This window comes from Heterodontus francisci, chromosome 29, assembly GCF_036365525.1.
Source record: "Heterodontus francisci isolate sHetFra1 chromosome 29, sHetFra1.hap1, whole genome shotgun sequence".
NCBI lineage: Eukaryota > Metazoa > Chordata > Chondrichthyes > Heterodontiformes > Heterodontidae > Heterodontus > Heterodontus francisci.
The window spans coordinates 4,528,018-4,548,195 of NC_090399.1; the positions used below are offsets into that span (position 1 = coordinate 4,528,018).

At 44.8% G+C, this 20,178-nt stretch overlaps 1 protein-coding gene across 1 annotated transcript in view; it reads right to left on the reverse strand.

The window, feature by feature from the left end:
* Positions 1-539: 539 nt before the first annotated feature.
* Positions 540-20,178, reverse strand: part of LOC137345647 (N-acetyllactosaminide alpha-1,3-galactosyltransferase-like) — a 43,691-nt gene continuing 24,052 nt past the window's right edge. The window contains exons 3-5 of the mRNA XM_068008890.1: positions 17,446-17,529; positions 3,074-3,211; positions 540-1,224 (exon numbers count right to left, since the gene is read on the reverse strand). Of these exons, the coding sequence (XP_067864991.1) occupies positions 540-1,224; positions 3,074-3,211; positions 17,446-17,529 (907 nt within the window). The remainder of the gene's footprint in view (positions 1,225-3,073; positions 3,212-17,445; positions 17,530-20,178) is intronic.

Here is a 20,178-nt window from a genome sequence, read left to right on the forward strand (position 1 = left end):
TTCATTTTAATTATCCTCTCTAAAGAATTTTCGCTCCTCCCCTTTAATTCATTTTGTCAAATCATTAATATGTGCCTTCTTTTAAACCACGTCATCAGAATCCATCATATCCTCTCGCGAACACCTTTAATGGTAATTGTCAGGAATTATTTTTGGGGTGGGTGGTGCTCGGGGGACTGTTTTTGAACACTGAACAGGGGAGGGGGGCCATTTGGGGATCAGGCCCAGAGGAAAAGGGTGGGCACAGTATTGGAGTAACTGACTGAGCTCTCAAGCTGTGTCAGAACGGGGAAACTGAATCCAAGAACTGATGTTAGTTCCATTCCCCACGCTCCTGAATTGAATAACTAGCCCCAATCAGTTACCCCATGCCCACTTCCCCGGCTAACAGCATCAAAGGCTGTTAACTTATTGGGTAGAATTGCTTTGTTCAAAGATCTGACAGGATGTTATTATTTGATGTTGGTGGCTAATAAGAGACAGTCCCAAGGTAATTATGAAAATCCAGCAGTAGGAAAGGTTTAGGAGGCTCCTCTCATTCAGTTTTCACGTAATGTCTTATAGTCCTTGGGCATCCATTGAATTCTGACAGTTCTGATATACTTGGCCGGCTTTCGGTCCCAGCAGTACTCAGGAGATAAGAGCTTGTCCGGTTTATGATCCAGGAAGTAACGGTTCAAATGGCTCTCGTCGTGCCAGACTGCCTCAATGCCTTTGCTTTTGTCTCTGATTATCCCGTCCAGGCAGCTGCTAGTCAGCTTTAAAACCAAATCCGGTCTCCCTCCGAAAACAGCCGCGTGATAATAGAAATCTCCCTCGTCTGGTGCGATGTAAGCTGCCGAGTTCGGACTGCGCTCGTAGGTGAATTTGCTCCGAGGGGCTGTGAAGAAGGCAGCGTGGATCTGAGCGACCGAGTCTCCCAAAACCTCTGCCCCGAAGCGCCCCACAAAGACCTGGTCGACGTCAAAGCAGAAGAGGTAGCTGACCTCGAACTGGATCCGATCCTGGATGAGGTCTCTGATTTGCTGCATCCGCATCATGCTGATGTCCTGCCAGCGGGATTGTTTGGGAACCTGGATCACGTTCATGGTCCGCTCAGGTGGCATCTGCAGGGCAGGGACCTTGATGAGGTTGTCCACCATCACATAGTAGATCACTCGGTGTCCTCTCATGTAGTGCTGCTCTGCAGACACTAAGAAGTCCTTCAGGTACCTGTCAAGATACCTGGTGAAAGGACAATGGATGTCAGAGTATTTTAAATCCAAACACAAAGAGCCGGTTAGTGTTTTTATCCTGCTGGATATGTCATTGACAAAGCAGCATCAATTTAAATTTCTCAGAGTGAGGCGAGGGAAATGTCTTCATATGAGGATTGTGGCGGCATCAATGTTTCACCACGGGGAGAGGCCATTGATCCATTAAAGAAAAGCTGGATGAATATTTGCAGGACATGAAGATACAGGGCGATCAGGAGAAAGCAGAATATTGGGATTAGTTTGGGATTGATACAGGGCTATGGGGAGAGAGTGGGTAGTGGGATTAGTTTGGGATTGATACAGGGCTATGGGGAGAGAGTGGGTAGTGGGATTAGTTTGGGAATTGATACAGGGTAATGTGGAGAGAGTGGGCAATGGGATTAGTTTGGGATTGATACAGGGCTATGGGGAGAGAGTGGGAGAGTGGGATTATTTTGGGATTGATACAGGACTATGGGGAGAGAGTGGGTAGTGGGATTAGTTTGGGATTGATACAGGGCTATGGGGAGAGAGTGGGTAGTGGGATTAGTTTGGGATTGATACAGGGCTATGGGGAGAGAGTGGGAGAGTGGGATTATTTTGGGATTGATACAGGGCTATGGGGAGAGAGTGGGCAGTGGGATTAGTTTGGGATTGATACAGGACTATGGGGAGAGAGTGGGTAGTGGGATTAGTTTGGGATTGATACAGGGCTATGGGGAGAGAGTGGGGTAGTGGGATTAGTTTGGGATTGATACAGGGGTACGGGGAGAGAGTGGGGCAGTGGGATTAGTTTGGGATTGATACAGTGCAGAGTGGACAGTGGGATTAGTTTTGGATTGATACAGGACTATGGGGAGAGATTGGAAAAGTGGAATTAGTTTGGGATTCATACAGGGCTATGTGGAGAGAGTGGGGCAATGCGATTAGTTTGGGATTGATGCAGGGCTATGGGGAGAGAGTGGGGCAGTGGGATAAGTTTGGGATTGATACAGGGCAATGAGGAGAGAGTGGGGCAGTGGGATAAGTTTGGGATTGATATTGGGCTATGGGGAGAGAGTGAGGCAGTGGGATTAGTTTGGGATTGATACAGGGCTATGGGGAGAGAGTGGGGCAGTGGGATAAGTTTGGGATTGATATTGGGCTATGGGGAGAGAGTGGGGCAGTGGGATTAGTTTGGGATTGATGCAGAGCTATGGGGAGAGAGTGGGGCAGTGGGATTAGTTTGGGATTGATACAGGGCTATGGGGAGAGAATGGGGCAGTGGGATTAGTTTGGGCTTGATACAGGGCTATGGGGAGAGAGTGGGGTAGTGGGATTAGTTTGGGATTGATACAGGGGTACGGGGAGAGAGTGGGGCAGTGGGATTAGTTTGGGATTGATACAGGGGTACGGGGAGAGAATGGGGCAGTGGGATTAGTTTGGGATTGATACAGGGCTATGGGGAGAGAGTGGGGCAGTGGGATTAGTTTGGGATTGATACAGGGGTACGGGGAGAGAGTGGGGCAGTGGGATTAGTTTGGGATTGATACAGGGGTACGGGGAGAGAGTGGGGCAGTGAGATTAGTTTGGGATTGATACAGGGGTACGGGGAGAGAGTGGGGCAGTGGGATTAGTTTGGGATTGATACAGGGCTATGGGGAGAGAGTGGGGTAGTGGGATTAATTTGGGATTGATACAGGGCTATGGGGAGAGAGCAGGACAGTGAAATGAATTTGGGATTAGTACAGGGCTATGTGCTGGATATGAACCCATGCCGTAAACCTTCACTTTTGACCAATATAATATATTAGAGGACGTTCGAAATGCAAATCTAACAGTTAATTTCTCTTTCTTACCGCCCAATCGCAAAAACGGTCAGGCCAATCACCGCCTTGTTTTTCATGTAAAATTGATCACGTTCCACCGGGTCATACGTCCCCTCCCACATTATAGGAGCATCCCACGAGGTCTTTGTCTGCTTATCTGTGACAGCACTTCAAAGAGAACCAAGGTGTTAGCAGTTGCGCTGTAGGGAGGGGTCCTCACTGTGAGATTCTTATGACTTAAACCCAGATTCCAATTTATCCCAAAGAAATGGTCACAGCAACTTCTGAGATTGGTCGAACCTCTTCAGCGTGGATGTCTCACAGTGATAACTTATTGTGAATGTCAATGAGTCAAAGGAAACTGTAAATGACTAATGTTCACACGATTTTGGCTGTTAATTTCTTTTGCTTTCCTCAAAGGTCACTAAATCACATAATCACAGAATTATTGCAGCAGAGAAGGAGGCCATTTGACCCATTGTGTCTGTGCTGGCTCCCCAATACAGCAATTTACCTCATGCTACTCCCTGACCTTCTCCTCATAGCCCTGTATGTTCCTTCTTTTCAGATAACATTCCAATTCCCTCTTGTAAGCCTCGATTGAATCTGCCTCCACCACACTCTCAGGCAGTGCATTCCAGATCCCAATCTCTCGCTGCGTGAAAACATTTTTCCTTGTGACACCATTTACTACTTTTGCCAATTACCTTAAATCTGTGCCCTCTCATTCTCGATTCTTCTACCAATGGGAACAGATTTTTCCCATCTTCTCTGTCCAGACCTCTCATGATTTCAATACTTCTATCAAATCTCCTTTCAACTTTCTCTTCTCCAAAGAAAGCAGTTCCAACTTCTCCAATATATCTACATAATCGAATTTCCTCATCACTGGAACTATTCTCGTGAATCTTTCGTGCACACTCTCTGATGTCTTCACATCTTCCCTAAAGTGTGGTGCCCAGAACTGGATGCAATACTCCAGTTGAGGCCGAACAAGTTCAGCATAACCTCCTTGTTTTTGTACTCTCTGGCCCTATTAATAAAGCCTAGGATACAGTATGCTTTATTAACCGATCTCTCAACCTTTCCTTCCGTTTTCAATGATTTATGCACATATACACCCAGGTCCCTCTGCTCCTGCACCCCCTTTAAAATTGTACCCTTTATTTTATATTGTGTCTCTGCTTTGTTCCTACAAAAATGAATCACTTCACACTTCTCTGTATTAATTTTCATCTGCCATTTGTCCGCCCATTCCACGAACCTATCTATGTCCTTTTGAAGTTACCACTATACTCCTCAAAGTTCACAATGCTTCCAAGGTTCATATCATCCACAGATTTTGAGATTGTGCCCTGAACACCAAAATCTAGGTCATTAATATATGAACACACGAATTAGGAGCAGGAGTAGGCCACTCGGCCCCTCGAGCCTGCTCTGCCATTCAATAAGATAATGGCTGATCTGATTGTGACCTCTACTTCACATTCCCACCTACCCCTGATAACCTTTTACCCCCTTGCTTATGAAGAATCTATCTACCTCTGCCTTAAAAATATTTAAAGACTCTGCTTCCATCGCCTTTTGAGGTAGAGATTTCCAAAGACTCACAACCCTCTGAGAGAAACATTTCTCCTCATCTCTGTCTTAAATTCGACCCCTAGTTCTCGATTCTGCTGCAAGGGGAAACATCCTTTCCACATCCACCCTGTTAAGAACCCTCAGAACCTTATATATTTCAATCAAGTCAGAACATTGGAACCAATGATGTAGGTAGAAAGAGGGATGTGGTCTTGCAGTCAGAATTTAGGGAGCTCGGTAAGAAATTGGCAAGCAGGACCTCAAAAGTAGTAATGTCCGGATTACTCCCAGTGCCACATGCAAGTGAGTATCGAAATAGAAGGATAAGACAGATGAATGCGTGGCTGGAAAGATGGTGTAGGAGGGAGGGCTTTAGATTCGTGGGACATTGGGACCGGCTCTGGGGGAGATGGGGCCTGTACAGGCACGGGTTACACCTGAACAGAGCCGGGACTAAGTTCCTTGCGGGATGTTTTGCTAGTGCTATTGGGGAAAGTTTAAACTAGTTTGGCAGGGGGATGGGGACCTGAGGGTAGACTCAGCTGGGACAAAATCAGAAATGAAAATGGAAGGCAGAAAATTAATGGATGAGTCTGGTAGACAGAGGAAACAAAGGTTAGAAAATAAAAAAGAGTTTGGCAGTGCTCAAGGGTATCTATTTCAATGCAAGGAGTATAGCAAATAAAGCAGATGAGCTGAGGGCACAGATAGACACGTGGCAGTATGAGGTCATAGCTATTACAGAAACATGGCTTAAGGAGGGACAGGAACGGCAGCTCAACATTCCTGGTTTCAGGGTTTTCAGACACGATAGGGAGGGGAATAAGAAAGGAGGGGGAGTGGCAATTTTGGTCAAGGAAACTATTACAGCTGTGAGGACGGATGATAGATTGGAAGGTTCATCAAATGAGGCCATATGGATTGAACTAAGAAACAGAAAAAGGGCAATCGCCTTGCTGGGAGTGTACTATAGACCCCCAAACAGTCAGAGGGAGATAGAAGAGCAGATATGTAGGCAAATCTCTCAGAAGTGCAAGAACAATAGGGCAGTAATAATAGAGGATTTTAACTACCCCAATATTAACTGGGATAGTTTTGGTGTGAAAGGAATTGAGGGAGCAGAATTCTTGAGGTGCATTTAGGAAAACATTTTTCCCCAGTATGTAACAAGGCCAACAAGACAGTTTTAGACTTAGTTTTAGGAAATGAAGATGGGCAGGTGGAAGGGATGGCAGTGGGAGAGCATTTTGGTGGTAGTGATTATAATTCAGTCAGTTTTAACATAATTATGGAAAAGGACAGAGATAGAACAGGAGTTAGAGTTCTCAATTGGAGCAAGGCCAATTTTACTAAACTGACGAGTCATTTAGCGAAAGTGGACTGGAAAAAGCTACCTGAAGGTAAATCAGTGTCACAGCATGGGGAGACATTCAAAGTGTTCAGAGTAAATATGTTCCCACAAAGAAAAAGGGTGAGACGGCAAAGTCTAGAGCCCCATGGATGTCAAGGAACTTACAAGGTAAGATAAGGCATAAAAGGAAAGGTTCTGTCCGACACCGAGAACTCAGTACTACAGAAAGCCAAGAGGAGTATAGAAAGAGGAGGGGTGAAATCAAAAAGGAAATTAGGAAAACAAAGAGAGAGCATGAAAGAATATTGGCAAGTAAAATCAAGTTGAACCCAATGATGTTTTATTAATACATTAAGAGTAAGAGGATGACTAAGGAGAGAGTAGGGCCGAAAAAAGACCAAAAAGGTAACCTATGTGTAGGAGAGGAAGATGTTGGTATGGTTCTTAATGAATACTCTGTATCTGTCTTCACAAAAGAGGGGGACGATGCAGATATTGTAGTTAAGGAGGAGGAGTGTGAAGTATTAGATGTGATAAACATAGGGAGAGTGGAAGTATTAATGGGATTAGCATCCTTGAAAGTTGATAATTCAACAGGGCCAGATGAAATGCACCCTAGGCTGTTAAAAGAAGCAAGAGAGGAAATAGTAGAAGGTCTGGCCATCATTTTCATCATTTTCCAGTCCTCACTGGATACAGATGTGGTGACGGAGGATTGGGGAACTGCTAACGTTGTACCTCTGTTTCAAAAGGGAGTGAAGGATAGACTGAATAATTACAGGCCAGTCAGTCTAACCTCAGTAGTGGGCAAATTATTGGATGAGAGACAGGATAAACTGTCACTTAGAAAGGCACAGGTTAATCAAGAATAGTCAGCATGGATTTGTTAAGTGACGATCTTGTTTGACCAACTTGATCGAATTTTTTGAAGAAGTAACAAGGAAGATAGATGAGGGTAGTGCGGTTTATGTGGTCTACATAGATATTAGCAAGGCTTTTCACAAGGTTCTACATGGCAGACTGGTTAAAAAAATAAAGTCGCATAAGATCCAGGGAAATGCAGCAATGTGGATACAAAATTAGCTCAGTGGCAGAAGACAAAGGGTAATTGTTGACGGCTGTTTTAGCGACTGGAGGGCTGTTTCCAGTCGCGTTCTGCAGGGCTCAGTACTGGGTCCCCTGCTTTTTGTGGTATATATTAACGATTTGGACATAAATGTAGGGGGCATGATCAAGAAATTTGCCGTGTGGTAGATAGCGAGGAGGATAGCTGTAGGCTGCAGGAAGATATTGATGGTGTGGTCAGATGGACAGAAAAGTAGCAAATGGAATTCAACCAGGACAAGTGTGAGGTGATGCATTTGGGGAGGTCAAACAAGGCAAAGGAATACACAATTAATGGGAAAATACTGAGAAGTGTAGAGGAAGCAAGGGACCTTGGAGTGAATGTCCACAGATCCCTGAAGGTAGCAGGACAGATTGATAAAGCGGTTAAGAAGGCATATGGAATCCTTTCCTTTATTAGCTGAGGTATGTAAGACAAGAGCAGGGAGGTTATGCTGGAACTGTATAAATCATTAGTTAGGCCACAACTTGAGTACTGTGTGCAGTTCTGGTCACCTCATTACAGAAAGGATGTAATTGCACGAGAGAGGGTACAAGGGAGATTTATGAGGATGTTGCCAGGACTGGAAAAATGCAGCTATGAGGAAAGATTGGGTAGGCTGGGGTTGTTCTCCTTGGAACAGAGAAGGCTGAGGGGAGATCTGATTGAAATGTATAAAATTTTGAGGGGTCTGGATAGAGTGGAGGTGAAGGGTCTATTTGCCTTAGCAGAGAGGTCAGTGACAACGGGGCATAGATTTAAAGTGATTGGTAGGAAAATTAGAGGGGAGATGAGGAAAAACTTTTTCACCCAGAGGGTGGTGGGGATCGAGAACTTACTGCCTGAAAGGGTAGCTGAGGCAGAGACACACAACTCATTCAAAAGGAGTCTGGATATGCACCTCAAGTGCTGTAATCTGCAGGGCTACGGACCAAATGATGGAAGGTGGGATTAGAATAGGTGGATCGTTTTTCCGCCAGCACAGACACGATGGGCCAAGTGGCCTCTTTCTGTGTCTTAAACTTTCTATGATTCTATTATTCTAAGTCACCTCTTACTCTTCTAAACTCCAGTGGATACAAGCCTAGCCTGTCCAACCTTTCCTCATAAGACAACCTGCCCATTCCAGGTATTACTCTAGTAAACCTTCTCTGAACTGCTTCAAATGCATTTACATCTTTCCTTAAACAAAGAGACCAGAATTGTACACAGCACTCCAGATGTGGTTTCACCAATGCCCTCTATAACTGAAGCATAACTTCTCTACTTTTGTATTCAATTCCCCTCACAATAAATGATAACATTCTATTAGCTCTCCTAATTACGTGCTGTACCTGCATACTAACCTTTTGTGATTCATGCACTAGGACACCCAGATCCCTCTGTTTCTCAGAGCTCTGCAATCTCTCACCATTTAGATAATATGCTTCTTTATTATTCTTCCTGCCAAAGTGGACAATTTCACACTTTCCCACATTATACTCCATTTGCCAGATCTTTGCCCACTCACTTAACCTTTCTATATCACTTTGAACCCCCTTATGTCCTCCTCACTACTTACTTTCCTACCTATCTTTGCGTCATCAGCAAATTTGGCAACCATACCTTTGGTCCCTTCATCTAAGTCATTTATATAAATTGTAAAACGTTGAGGCCCCAGCACAGATCCCTGTGGCACACCACTCATTACATTTTGCCAACCAGAAAATGACCCATTTATGTCTGCTCTGTTTCCTGTTAGTTAGCCAGTATTCTACCAATATGTTACCCCCTACACCATGAGCTTTTATTTTCTTATCAAATGCCTTCTGGAAATCTAAGTACAGTAAATCCATCGGTTCTCTTTTATCCAACAGCACATGTTACTTCTTCAAAGAACTCCAATAAATTGGTTAAACATGATTTCCCTTTCACAAAAACATGTTGACTCTGCCTGATTACCTTGAATTTTTTTAAGTACCCTGCTATAACGTCTTTAATAATAGTTTCTCACATTTTCCCGAAGAAGTTTGTTAAGCTAACTGGCCTGTAGTTTCCTGCTTTCTATCTCCATCCCTTTTTGAGTAAAGGAGTTACATTTACTATTTTCCAATCTAATGGAACCTTCCCCAAATCTAGGGAATTTTGGAATATTTAAACTAACACATCAACCATCTCACTCGGCACTTCTTTTAACACCCTAGGATGAAGTCCATCAGGACCTGGGGACTTGTCAGCCTGCAGTTCCAACAATTTGTTCAGTACCACTTCCCTAATTTTCTTGAGTTCCTCCCTCCCTTCCATTTCCTGAATTACACCTATTTCTGGGATGTCACTTGTATCCTCTATAATGAAGACCAATGCAAAATACCTGTTCAATTCACTTGCCATCTTTTTATTTTCCCCTATTAATTCCCCAGACACTTTCTATTGGACCAACGCTCACTTTGTTAACTCTTTTCTTTTTTTAAATATCTGTAGAAACACTTACTATCGTTTTTTATATTTCTAGCCAACTTTCTCAAGTATTCTAATTTTTCCCTCCTTATCAATCTTTTAGTCATTCTTTGCTGTTTTTTTATATATATTTATATATTTTTTATATTCTGTCCAATCTTCTGACCTGCCATCTTTGCACAATTATAGGCTTTTTCTTTAAGTTTGATACCATCTTTAACTTTTTTAGTTAACCACGGATAGTGGGCCCTCCCCTTGGAATTTTTCTTTCCCTTTTGGAATGTATCTATTCTGTTTATTCTGAAATATCCCCTTAAATGTCTGCCACTGCATCTCAACTGACCTATCCCTTAACCTAATTTGCCAGTTCACTTTAGCTGGTGCTGCTTTCATGCCCTCATAATTACACTTATTTAAGTCTAAAATACTAGTCTTGGACCCATTCTTCTCTCCCTCAGGCTGAATGTAAAATTATATTATGATCGCTGATACCTCACGATGAGGTGAATTAATCCTATCTCGATGCACAAAACCAGGTCGAGAACCGAATAAACAAGGATCCTAACACCAATCCTTGGGGAACTGCACCACAAAACTTCCTCCAGTCTGAAAAACATCCATTAGCCATTACTCTCTGTTTCCTGTCCCTCAGCCAATTTTGTAATCATGTTGCTACTGTCCCTTTTATTCCATGATCTATAACTTTGTGGCTCTTTATTAAATGCCTTTTGGAAGTCCACATACACCACATCATCTGCATTACCATCATCAACCCTCACTGTTACCTCATCAAAAAACTCAAATCAAGTTAGTTAAGCGTGATTTACCCTGAACAAATCCATGCAGGCTTTCCTTAATTAACTCGCATTTGCCCGAGTGACAATTAATTTTGTCCAGAATTATCGCTTCTGGAAGCTTCCCCACCATCAAGGTTGAACTGACTTGCCTGTCGTTGCTGGGCTTATCTTTACACCATTCTTCTGAACAGGGGTGTAACATTTGCAATACTGGCACCACCCCGAGGGAAAGGAAGATTGGAAAATTATGGTCAGTGCCTCCAGAACTTCCACACTCAATTCCCTCATTATCCTTGGATGCATCTCATCTGGTCCTGGTGCAGCCTATCCAATATCTTCTCCTCATCAATTTTAAACCCTTCAAGTGACTGAATTACCTCCTCTTTCACCATGATCTGCACCATCTTCTTCTTAGTTAAAGACAAATGCAAAGTATTCATTTAGTACCTCAGCCATGCCCCTGGCTCCGTGCAGAATTACCCTTTTTTGTTTCTAATCAGCCCCACTCCTCCTTTTACCATCCTTTTACTATATATGTGCCTGTGGAAGACTTTTGGGTTACCTTTTATGTTAGTTGCCAGTCTCTTCTCATCCTCTCTCTTTGCTTCTCTTATTTGCTTTGTTATTTTCCCTCTGAACCTTCTATATTCAGTTGTATTATCCACCTGACATCTGTCAACCACACACTTTTTCTGCTTTATCTTAATCTCTATCTCTTCCATCATCCAGGGAGCGCTGGATTTGTTTGCCCTACCTTTCCCCTTTGTGGGAAGATAGCTTGACTCGTACCCGAGCTATCTCTTCTTTCAAGTTAGCCCCTTGTTCAGTTACCATTTTGCTTGCCAATCTTTCATTTCAATTTCTCTGGCCCAGACCCATTCTTACCCCATTGAAGCTGACTTTCCTCCAGTTAATTATTCTCACTTTCGATTGTTCCTTGTCCATAGCCAACCTAAGCCTTGTGATACAATGACCACTGACCCCTATATCTTCTCCTAATCTCCTGATCACACTTCAGCAACTGTTGTTGTTCTCTGCTATCTACTATCCCAATTAAATTCCCCCATTATAACTACTCTATCATTTTACTCTAAAGCTAGTAAAATAAGGCTACCGGTAAAGGCAAAGTGAGCATGGGAATGGTAATGTCATGGTAATGTTACTGGACTAGCATTCTGTGGGCTTGGATGAATGCTGCGGAGATGTGAGTTCAAATCGCACCATGATAGCTGTGCGAACTTCAATTCAATTAATAAATCTGCAATTAAAAACTAGTCACATTAATGGTGACTGTGAAACTACCAGATTGGTGTAAAAACCTATCTGATTCACTCATATTTTTAGGGAAGGAAATCTGCTGTCCTCATCCAGTCTGGTGTACAGATGACTCCAGACCCACAGCAATGAACTGCCCTCTGAAATGGCCTAGCAAGCCACTCAATTGTATCAAACTGCTACCAAATAGCAATGTGGGTGTACCTACACCACATGGACTGCAGTGGTTCAAGAAGACAGTTCACCACCACCTTCTCATGGATGATACTAGAGAGGTTACACCTATCAGGGAAGATTGAACAGGCTGGGGCTTTTTTCTCTAGAAAAGAGGTTAAGAGGTGATCTGACAGAGGTTTTTAAAATTGTGAAGGGGTTCAAAGGGGTAGACATGAAGAAAATGTTTCCACTTGCACAGGAATCCATAAATTGGGGTCATCAGTATAAGATAGTCATGAATAAATCCAACAAGGAATTCAGGAGAAATTTATTTAGCTATAGAGTGGTTAGAATGTGGAACTTGATACCACAGGGAATAATTGAGGTGAACAGAATACATTTCTGGGAAAGCCAAATAAACAAATGAGGGAGAAAGTGATAGAAGGAAGTGCTGATAGGGTTAGATGACGTAGAGTGAAAGGAGGCTCGCGTGGAGGTTAAACACTGGCACGCACCAGATGGGCCGAATGGCCTGTTCCTATGCTGTCAGTTCTCTGTTGTTGTATGCAATCTTCGCTCAGACAGGAGTATCAGTGGAACCAAGCTTGGGAGTTACCGAGTGCAGCAATGTGAATGGGCAATTGTCCTTGAAGTGGCCCTCGGGCTGGGTAAAGCTTAAATAAAATCAGTCAGGGTTCCTAATGCTGAGCTCTGACCAATGGCCCAGATTGCACTTGCTGATGTTCGCGGTTATGTACTGGAAATTTTTTTATTCGCTTATGGGATGTGGTCGTCGCTGGCCAGGCCAGCATTTATTGCCCATCCCTAATTGCCCTTGAGAAGGTGGTGGTGAGCTGCCTTCTTGAACCGCTGCAGTCCATGTGGGGTCGGTACACCCACAGTACTGTTAGGAAGGGAGTTCCAGGATTTTGACCCAGTGACAGTGAAGGAACGGCGATATAATTCCAAGTCAGGATGATGTGTGACTTGGAGGGGAACTTGCAGGTGGTGGTGTTCCCATGCATTTGCTGCCCTTGTCCTTCTAGGTGGTAGAGGGCGCGGGTTTGGAAGGTGCTGTCGAAGGAGCCTTGGTGCGTTGCTGCAGTGCATCTTGTAGATGGTACACACTGCTGCCACTGTGCATCAGTGGTGGAGAGAGTGAATGTTTGTAGATGGGGTGCTAATCAAGCGGGCTGCTTTGTCCTGGATGGTGTCGAGCTTCTCGAGTGTTGTTGGAGCTGCACCCATCCAGGCAAGTGGAGAGTGTTCCATTACACTCCTAACCTGTGCTACGTAGATGGTGGACAGGCTATGGGGAGTCAGGAGGTGAGTTACTCAACACAGGATTCCCAGCCTCTGACCTGTTCTTATAGCCACAGTATTAATGTGGCTGGTCTAGTTCAGTTTCTGGTCATTGGTAGCCCCCAGGCTGTTGATAATGGGGGAATTCAGTGATGATAATGCCATTGAATATTAAGGGGACATGGTTAGATTCTGACTTGTTTGAGATGGTTATTGCCTGGCACTTATATGGCGCGAATGTTACTTGCCACTTATCAGCGCAAGCCTGGATATTGTCCATTTCTTGCTGCATTTCTACAGACTGCTTCAGTATCTGAGGAGTTGTGAATGGTACTGAACATTGTGCAATCATCAGCAAACATCCCCACTTCTGACCTTATGATGGAGCGAAGGTCATTGATGAAGCAGCTGAAAATGGTTGGGCCTAGGACACTATTCCTGCAGTGATGTCCTGGAGTTCAGATGATTGACCTACAACCACAAACATCTTCCTTTGCACTAGGTATGACTCCATCAGTGGAGAATTTTCCCACAATTCCCATTGACTCCACAAGAACACAAGAAATAGGAGCAGAAGTAGACTATTCGGCCCATTGAGCCTGTTCCCCCATTCAATATGATCATGGTTGATCTTGGGCTTCAATTCCACTTTCCTGCCCGCTCCCCATCTCCCTTGATTCTCTGCGAGACCAAAAATGTATCTATCCCAGCCTTAAATATATTCAATGATGGAGCATCCACAACCCTCTGGGGTAGAGAATTCCAAAGATTCACAACCCTTTGAGTGAAGTAATTTCTCCTCATCTCAGTCCTGAATGATTGTCCCCTTATCCTGAGACTGTGTCCCTGTGTTTTAGATTCCCCGACCAGTGGGAACAATCTCTCAGCTTCTACCCGATCAAGCCCTTTCAGAATCGTGTATGTCTCAATGAGATCGCCTCTCATTCTTCTAAACTCCAGAGAATATAGGCCCAATTTACTCAGCCTCTCGTCATAGGACAACCCCCTCATCCCAGGGACTAATTTAGTAAATCTTCGCTGCACCGTCTCCAGGCAGGTATATCCTTTCTTAAATGTGGAGACCAAAACTGCACACAGTATTCCAGCTGCCGTCTCACCAACTCCAGTTTTTCTCGGGCTCCTTGATGCCATACTCGGTCAAATGCTGCCTTGATGTCAAGGACAGTCACTCTCACCTCACCTCTAGAGTTCAGCTCTTTTGTCCATGTTTGAACCAAGGCTGGAATGAGGTCAGGAGCTGAGTGGCCCTGACGGAACCCAAACTGAGCATCACTGAGCAGGTTTTTGCCGAGCAAGTGCCGCTTGATAGCACTGTTGATGACACCTTCTATCACTTTACTGATGATTGGGAGTAGACTGATGGGGCGGTAATTGGCCGGGTTGGATTTGTTCTGCTTTTTGTGTACAGGACATACCTGGGCAATTTTCCACATTGCCAGTTAGATGTCAGTGTTGTAGCTGTACTGGTACAGCTTGGCTAGGGACGCGGCAAGTTCTGGAGCACAGGTCTTCAGTACTATTGCCAGAATATTGTCAGGGCCCATAGCCTTTGCACATGACATGGAAACACATGACTGAGAAAGGTGTGATTCCTGGCAATCAGACTTTATTAGGGGTTCATTAAAGCCAGACGGAAAGAGGGATTTCATTGCTAATGGATTTCCTATATTTTACATAATCTTTCTAATGAATAGGCAACACACTCAGGCCACTTGGAGTGGATTTTCAACTTGCCATCCTTGTATAAAGCAGTTACTGCTGACCAGTTATGGAGAGGCGCAATCTTCAGTGCCGGTGATGGAATTTAAGAAGGAATTTGCATGCAAATAAAAGGAAAGAAAGACTTGTATTTGTATAGCACCTTTCAAAACCTCAGGACGTCCCAAGACATTTCACAACCAATGGAATACTTTTAAAGTATAATCATGGTTATAATGCAGACAGCCCAAGTGGCCAATATTTGCACAGCAAGATCCCATACCCAGCCATGCTGATAAATCACCAAACAATCTGTTTTTAGTGATGTTGGTTAGCAGTTAAATATTGGCCAGGATACGGAGGGCAACTCTCCTGCTCTCATTCTAAGAAGTGCTGGAGGATCTTTTATACCCACCTGAGGGGGCAGGTGGGCCCTTGGTTTAACCTCTTATCCTAAAGGCGGCTCCTCTGACAGTGCAGCACTCCCTCAGTACTAGCCCTGGGAGTGTCAGACTGGATAAGAACATCACAACATAAGAAATATGAGCAGGAGTAGGCCATTCGGCCCCTCTAGCCTACTCCACCATTCAATAAGATCATGGATGATCTGATTGTGGTCTTACCTCCACTTTTCTGCCTGCCTGCCCTTGACTCCCTTGTAGATCAAAAATCTGTCTAACTCAGTCTTGAATATATTCAATGACCCAGCCTCCACTGCTCTCTGGGGAAGAGAATTCCAAAGATTAACAACCCTCTGAGGGAGAAAATTCCTCCTAATCTCTGGCTCAAATAGTAGACCTCTTACTTTGAGACTGTGCCCCTAGTTCTAGATTCCCCCATGAGGGAATCCTCTCAGCATCTACCCTGTCAAACCCCCTCAGAATCTTACATGTTTCAAGAAGATCTCCCCTCATTGTTCTAAACTCCAATCAGTAAAGGCGAAACCTGCTCAACTTTTCCTCATAAGACTCATCCCAGGAGTCAACCTGGTGAACCGTCTCTGAACTGCCTCTAATGCATGTGGCATCTTATTGAATGCCTTTTGGAAATCCAAATATACTACATCTACTGGTTCCCCTTTATCCACCCTGCTCGTTACATCCTCAAAGAACTCTAATAAATTTGTCAAACACTATTTCCCTGCCTGATTGTATGATGATTTTCTAAATGTCCTGTTACTACCTCTTTAATAATGGATTCCAGCATTTTCCCAATGACAGATGTTAGACTAACTGGCCTATACTTTCCTGCTTTCCGTCTCCCTCCTTTCTTGAATAGAGAGGTTACATTTGCAGTTTTCCAAAATGCTGGGACCTTTCCAGAATCTAGGGAATTTTGGAAGATTACAACAAATGCATCCACTATCTCTGCAGCCACTTCTTTTAACAACCTCGGATATAGGTCATCAGGTCTAGGGGACTTATCAGCCTTTAGTCCCATTAATATTCACATTAATTTTTCTCTCGTGATAGTGATTGTTTTAGTTCCTCTCTACCTTTTGCCTCCTGATTTTCTACTATTCTTGGTATGCATTTTGTGTCTTCTACTGTGAAGACCGATACAAAATACTCGTTCAAAGTATCTGCCATCCTTGCTTCCCATTATTAATTTCCCAATCTAACCCTCGAAGGGATTGATGCTGACATTAGCTATTTCTTTCCTTTTTATATATTTGTAGAAGCTTTAACTGTTTTTTATATTTCTTGCTCGTTTTCTCTCATACTCCAATTTCTCCCTCATTTTTAGTCTTCCTTTTCTGATTTCTAAAATGTTCCCAATTTTCTGACCCACCACTAATCTTCGCAGCATCGTACATCTTTTCTTTCAATTTTCTTTCAATTTCCTTAGTTAGCCACAGATAGTGCATCCTTCTGCGAGAGTCTTTTTTCCTCAATGGAATATATCTTTGTTGAGAGTTATGAAATATCTCCTTAAATGCCTGCCATTGCTTCTCTGCTGTGTTACCCTTTAAACTATTTTCCCAGTCCACTTTAGCCAACTCTGTCTACATACTGTTGTAATTGCCTTTATTTTAGGACACTAGTTATGGACCCACATTTCTCACCCTCAAACTGAATGTGAAATTTGATCATGTTATGATCACTCTTGCCTAGAGGATCCTTCACTGTGAGGTCTTTAATTAATCCTATCTCATCTTACATTACCAGGTCTAAAATAGCCTGTTCCTGGGAAGGTTCGAGAATGTATTGTTTACTGTGCTTGAGGCTCTGGAGTGGGGCTCAAACCCATGAACTTCTGACATATAGGTGAGAAATGAAATTGATATTGGGTGCTCTCGATAATGAGCAGCTGATTGGCTAAGAGAGTTTCATGTCTGCACAGCAAGTTTTAAACTTACCACACCATGCCATCCAAGGGACTGATGGATGATGTCCTTCACCTTACTCTTCAGCAATCTATAGGTCCTCTAACCTGCTTCACCCTCGGACCCTCGCCTCCTCCTCTAACCTCCTTGACCCTCCGACCCTCCCCTCCTCCTCTAACCTCCTTCACCCTCCGACCCTCCCCCCTCCCCAAATCATTGACATGACTTGCCTTCCATTCCACAATATTTCAGAACATTGCACCTGTCAGACAGTTTCTGATTGCGATATACACTTGCTATGTACGATGAAGTTCTACAGCTGGTGGTTAAATGTGAGTAGAGTCCATTACCTACCTGGAATTGAACCAGGATGAAAACTCAGTGCGGACACCATTTTTCCTCCATTCAAACCGTGGTTTCTTCTTGACAACCTGCGTTCTAAAAGGTTGTGATGAGACAAAAGCAGATGAGATCAAGGGTGGATGGCATTCGATAAGCACAGTGAATTCTTGCTAGTATGATCAGGGTTGAGGTTAACATAAACACAGTAAAGTTCAGAACGTAAAGTTGGAAAAGAGGGAGAAAGGGCTGGGAACGCTGATGCAGATTAGGATCCAAAAGCACGTCTCCTATACTCAAGAAAAGCAAAGGTTGAGCTTTTGCTTCCACAATCAGATAATGACACTGCAAACCAGGCAGAATAGGCCAAACTAGTGTAAATTATAGGATAATCTGAGATACTACCAGTCCCAGTCTAACTGTGGACTGCGGTGAATGTTACCTGTCCCAGTCTCACTGTGGACTGAGTGAGTGTTACCTGTCCCAGTCTCACTGTGGACTGAGGTGAATGTTAGCTGTCCCAGTGTCACTGTGGACTGCGGTGAATGTTAGCTGTCCCAGTGTCACTGTGGACTGAGGTGAGTGTTACCTGTCCCAGTCTAACTGTGGACTGAGGTGAGTGTTACCTGTCCCAGTCTCACTGTGGACTGAGTGAGTGTTACCTGTCCCAGTCTCACTGTGGACTGCGGTGAATGTTAGCTGTCCCAGTGTCACTGTGGACTGAGGTGAATGTTACCTGTCCCAGTCTCAATGTGGACTGAGGTGAGTGTTACCTGTCCCGGTCTCACTGTGGACTGAGTTGAGTGTTACCTGTCCTGGTCTCACTGTGGACTGAGGTGAGTGTTACCTGTCCCAGTCTCACTGTGGACTGAAATAAAAGCAAAATACTGCGGATGCTGGAATTCTGAAACAAAAACAAGAAATGCTGGATTCACTCAGCAGGTCTGGCAGCATCTGTGGAAAGAGAAGCAGAGTTAACGTTTCGGGTCACTGACCCGAAACGTTAACTCTGCTTCTCTTTCCACAGATGCTGCCAGACCTGCTGAGTGAATCCAGCATTTCTTGTTTTTGTCACTGTGGACTGAGGTGAGTGTTACCTGTCCCGGTCTCACTGTGGACTGAGGTGAGTGTTACCTGTCCGGGTCTCACAGTGGACCGAGTTGAGTGTTACCTGTCCCGGTCTCACTGTGGACTGAGGTGAGTGTTACCTGTCCCGGTCTCACTGTGGACTGAGCTGAGTGTTACCTGTCCCGGTCTCACTGTGGACTGAGGTGAGTGTTACCTGTCCCTGTCTCACTGTGGACTGAGGTGAGTGTTACCTGTCCTGGTCTCACTGTGGACTGAGGTGAGAGTTACCTGTCCCAGTCTCACTGTGGACAGTCGAGTGTTACCTATCCCAGTCTCACTGTGGAATAAGGTGAGTGTTACCTGTCCCTGTCTCACTGTGGACTGAGGTGAGTATTACCTGTCCCTGTCCTACTGTCGACTGAGTTGAGTGTTACCTGTCCCGCTCTCACTGTGGACTGAGGTGAGTGTTACCTGTCCCGGTCTCCCTGTGGACTGAGGTGAGTGTTACCTGTACTGGTCCCACTGTGGACTGAGGTGAGTGTTACCTGTACCGGTCTCACCTTGGACTGAGGTGAGTGTTACCTGTACTGGTCCCACTGTGGACTGAGGTGAGTGTTACCTGTACCGGTCTCACTTTTGACTGAGGTGAGTGTTACCTGTCCTGGTCTCACTGTGGACTGAGGTGAGTGTTACCTGTCCTGGTCTCACTGTGGACTGCGGTGAGTGTTACCTGCCCCGGTCTCACTGTGGACTGCGGTGAGTGTTACCTGCCCCGGTCTCACCTTGGACTGAGGTGAGTGTTACCTGTACTGGTCTCACTGTGGACTGAGGTGAGTGTTACCTGTCCCAGTGTCACTGTGCACTTAAATGAGTGTTCCCTGTTCCAGTCTCACTGTGGACTGAAGTGAGTGTTACCTGTTCCAGTCTCACTGTGGACTGCGGTGAGTGTTACCTGCCCCGGTCTCACCTTGGACTGAGGTGAGTGTTACCTGTACTGGTCTCACTGTGGACTGAGGTGAGTGTTACCTGTACCGGTCTCACTGTGGACTGAGGTGAGTGTTACCTGTCCCGGTCTCACAGTGGACTGAGGTGAGTGTTACCTGTCCTGGTCTCACTGTGGACTGAGGTGAGTGTTACCTGTCCCCTTCTCACTGTGGACTGAGGTGAGTGTTACCTGTCCCCTTCTCACTGTGGACTGAGGTGAGTGTTACCTGTCCCGGTCTCACTGTGGATGAAGTGAGTGTTACCTGTCCCAGTCTCACGGTCGACTGAGGTGAGTGGTACCTTTCCCAGTCTCACTGTGGACTGAGGTGAGTGTTACCTGTCCCAGTCTCACTGTCGACTGAGGTGAGTGTTACCTGTGCATGTCTCACTGTGGACTGAGATGAGTGTTACCTGTTCTGGTCTCACTGTGGACTGAGGTGAGTGTTACCTGTCCCCGTCTCACTGTGGACTGAGGTGAATGTTACCTGTCCCTGTCTCACTGTGGACTGAGGTGAGTGTTACTTGTCCGGGTCTCACTGTGGACTGAGGTGAGTGTTCCCTGTCCCTGTCACACTGTGGACTGTGGTGAGTGTTACCTGTCCCGCTCTCACTGTGGACTGAGGTGAGTGTTACCTGTCCCAGTCTCACTGTGGACTGAGGTGAGTATTAACTCTGCTGGTCTCACTGTGGACTGAG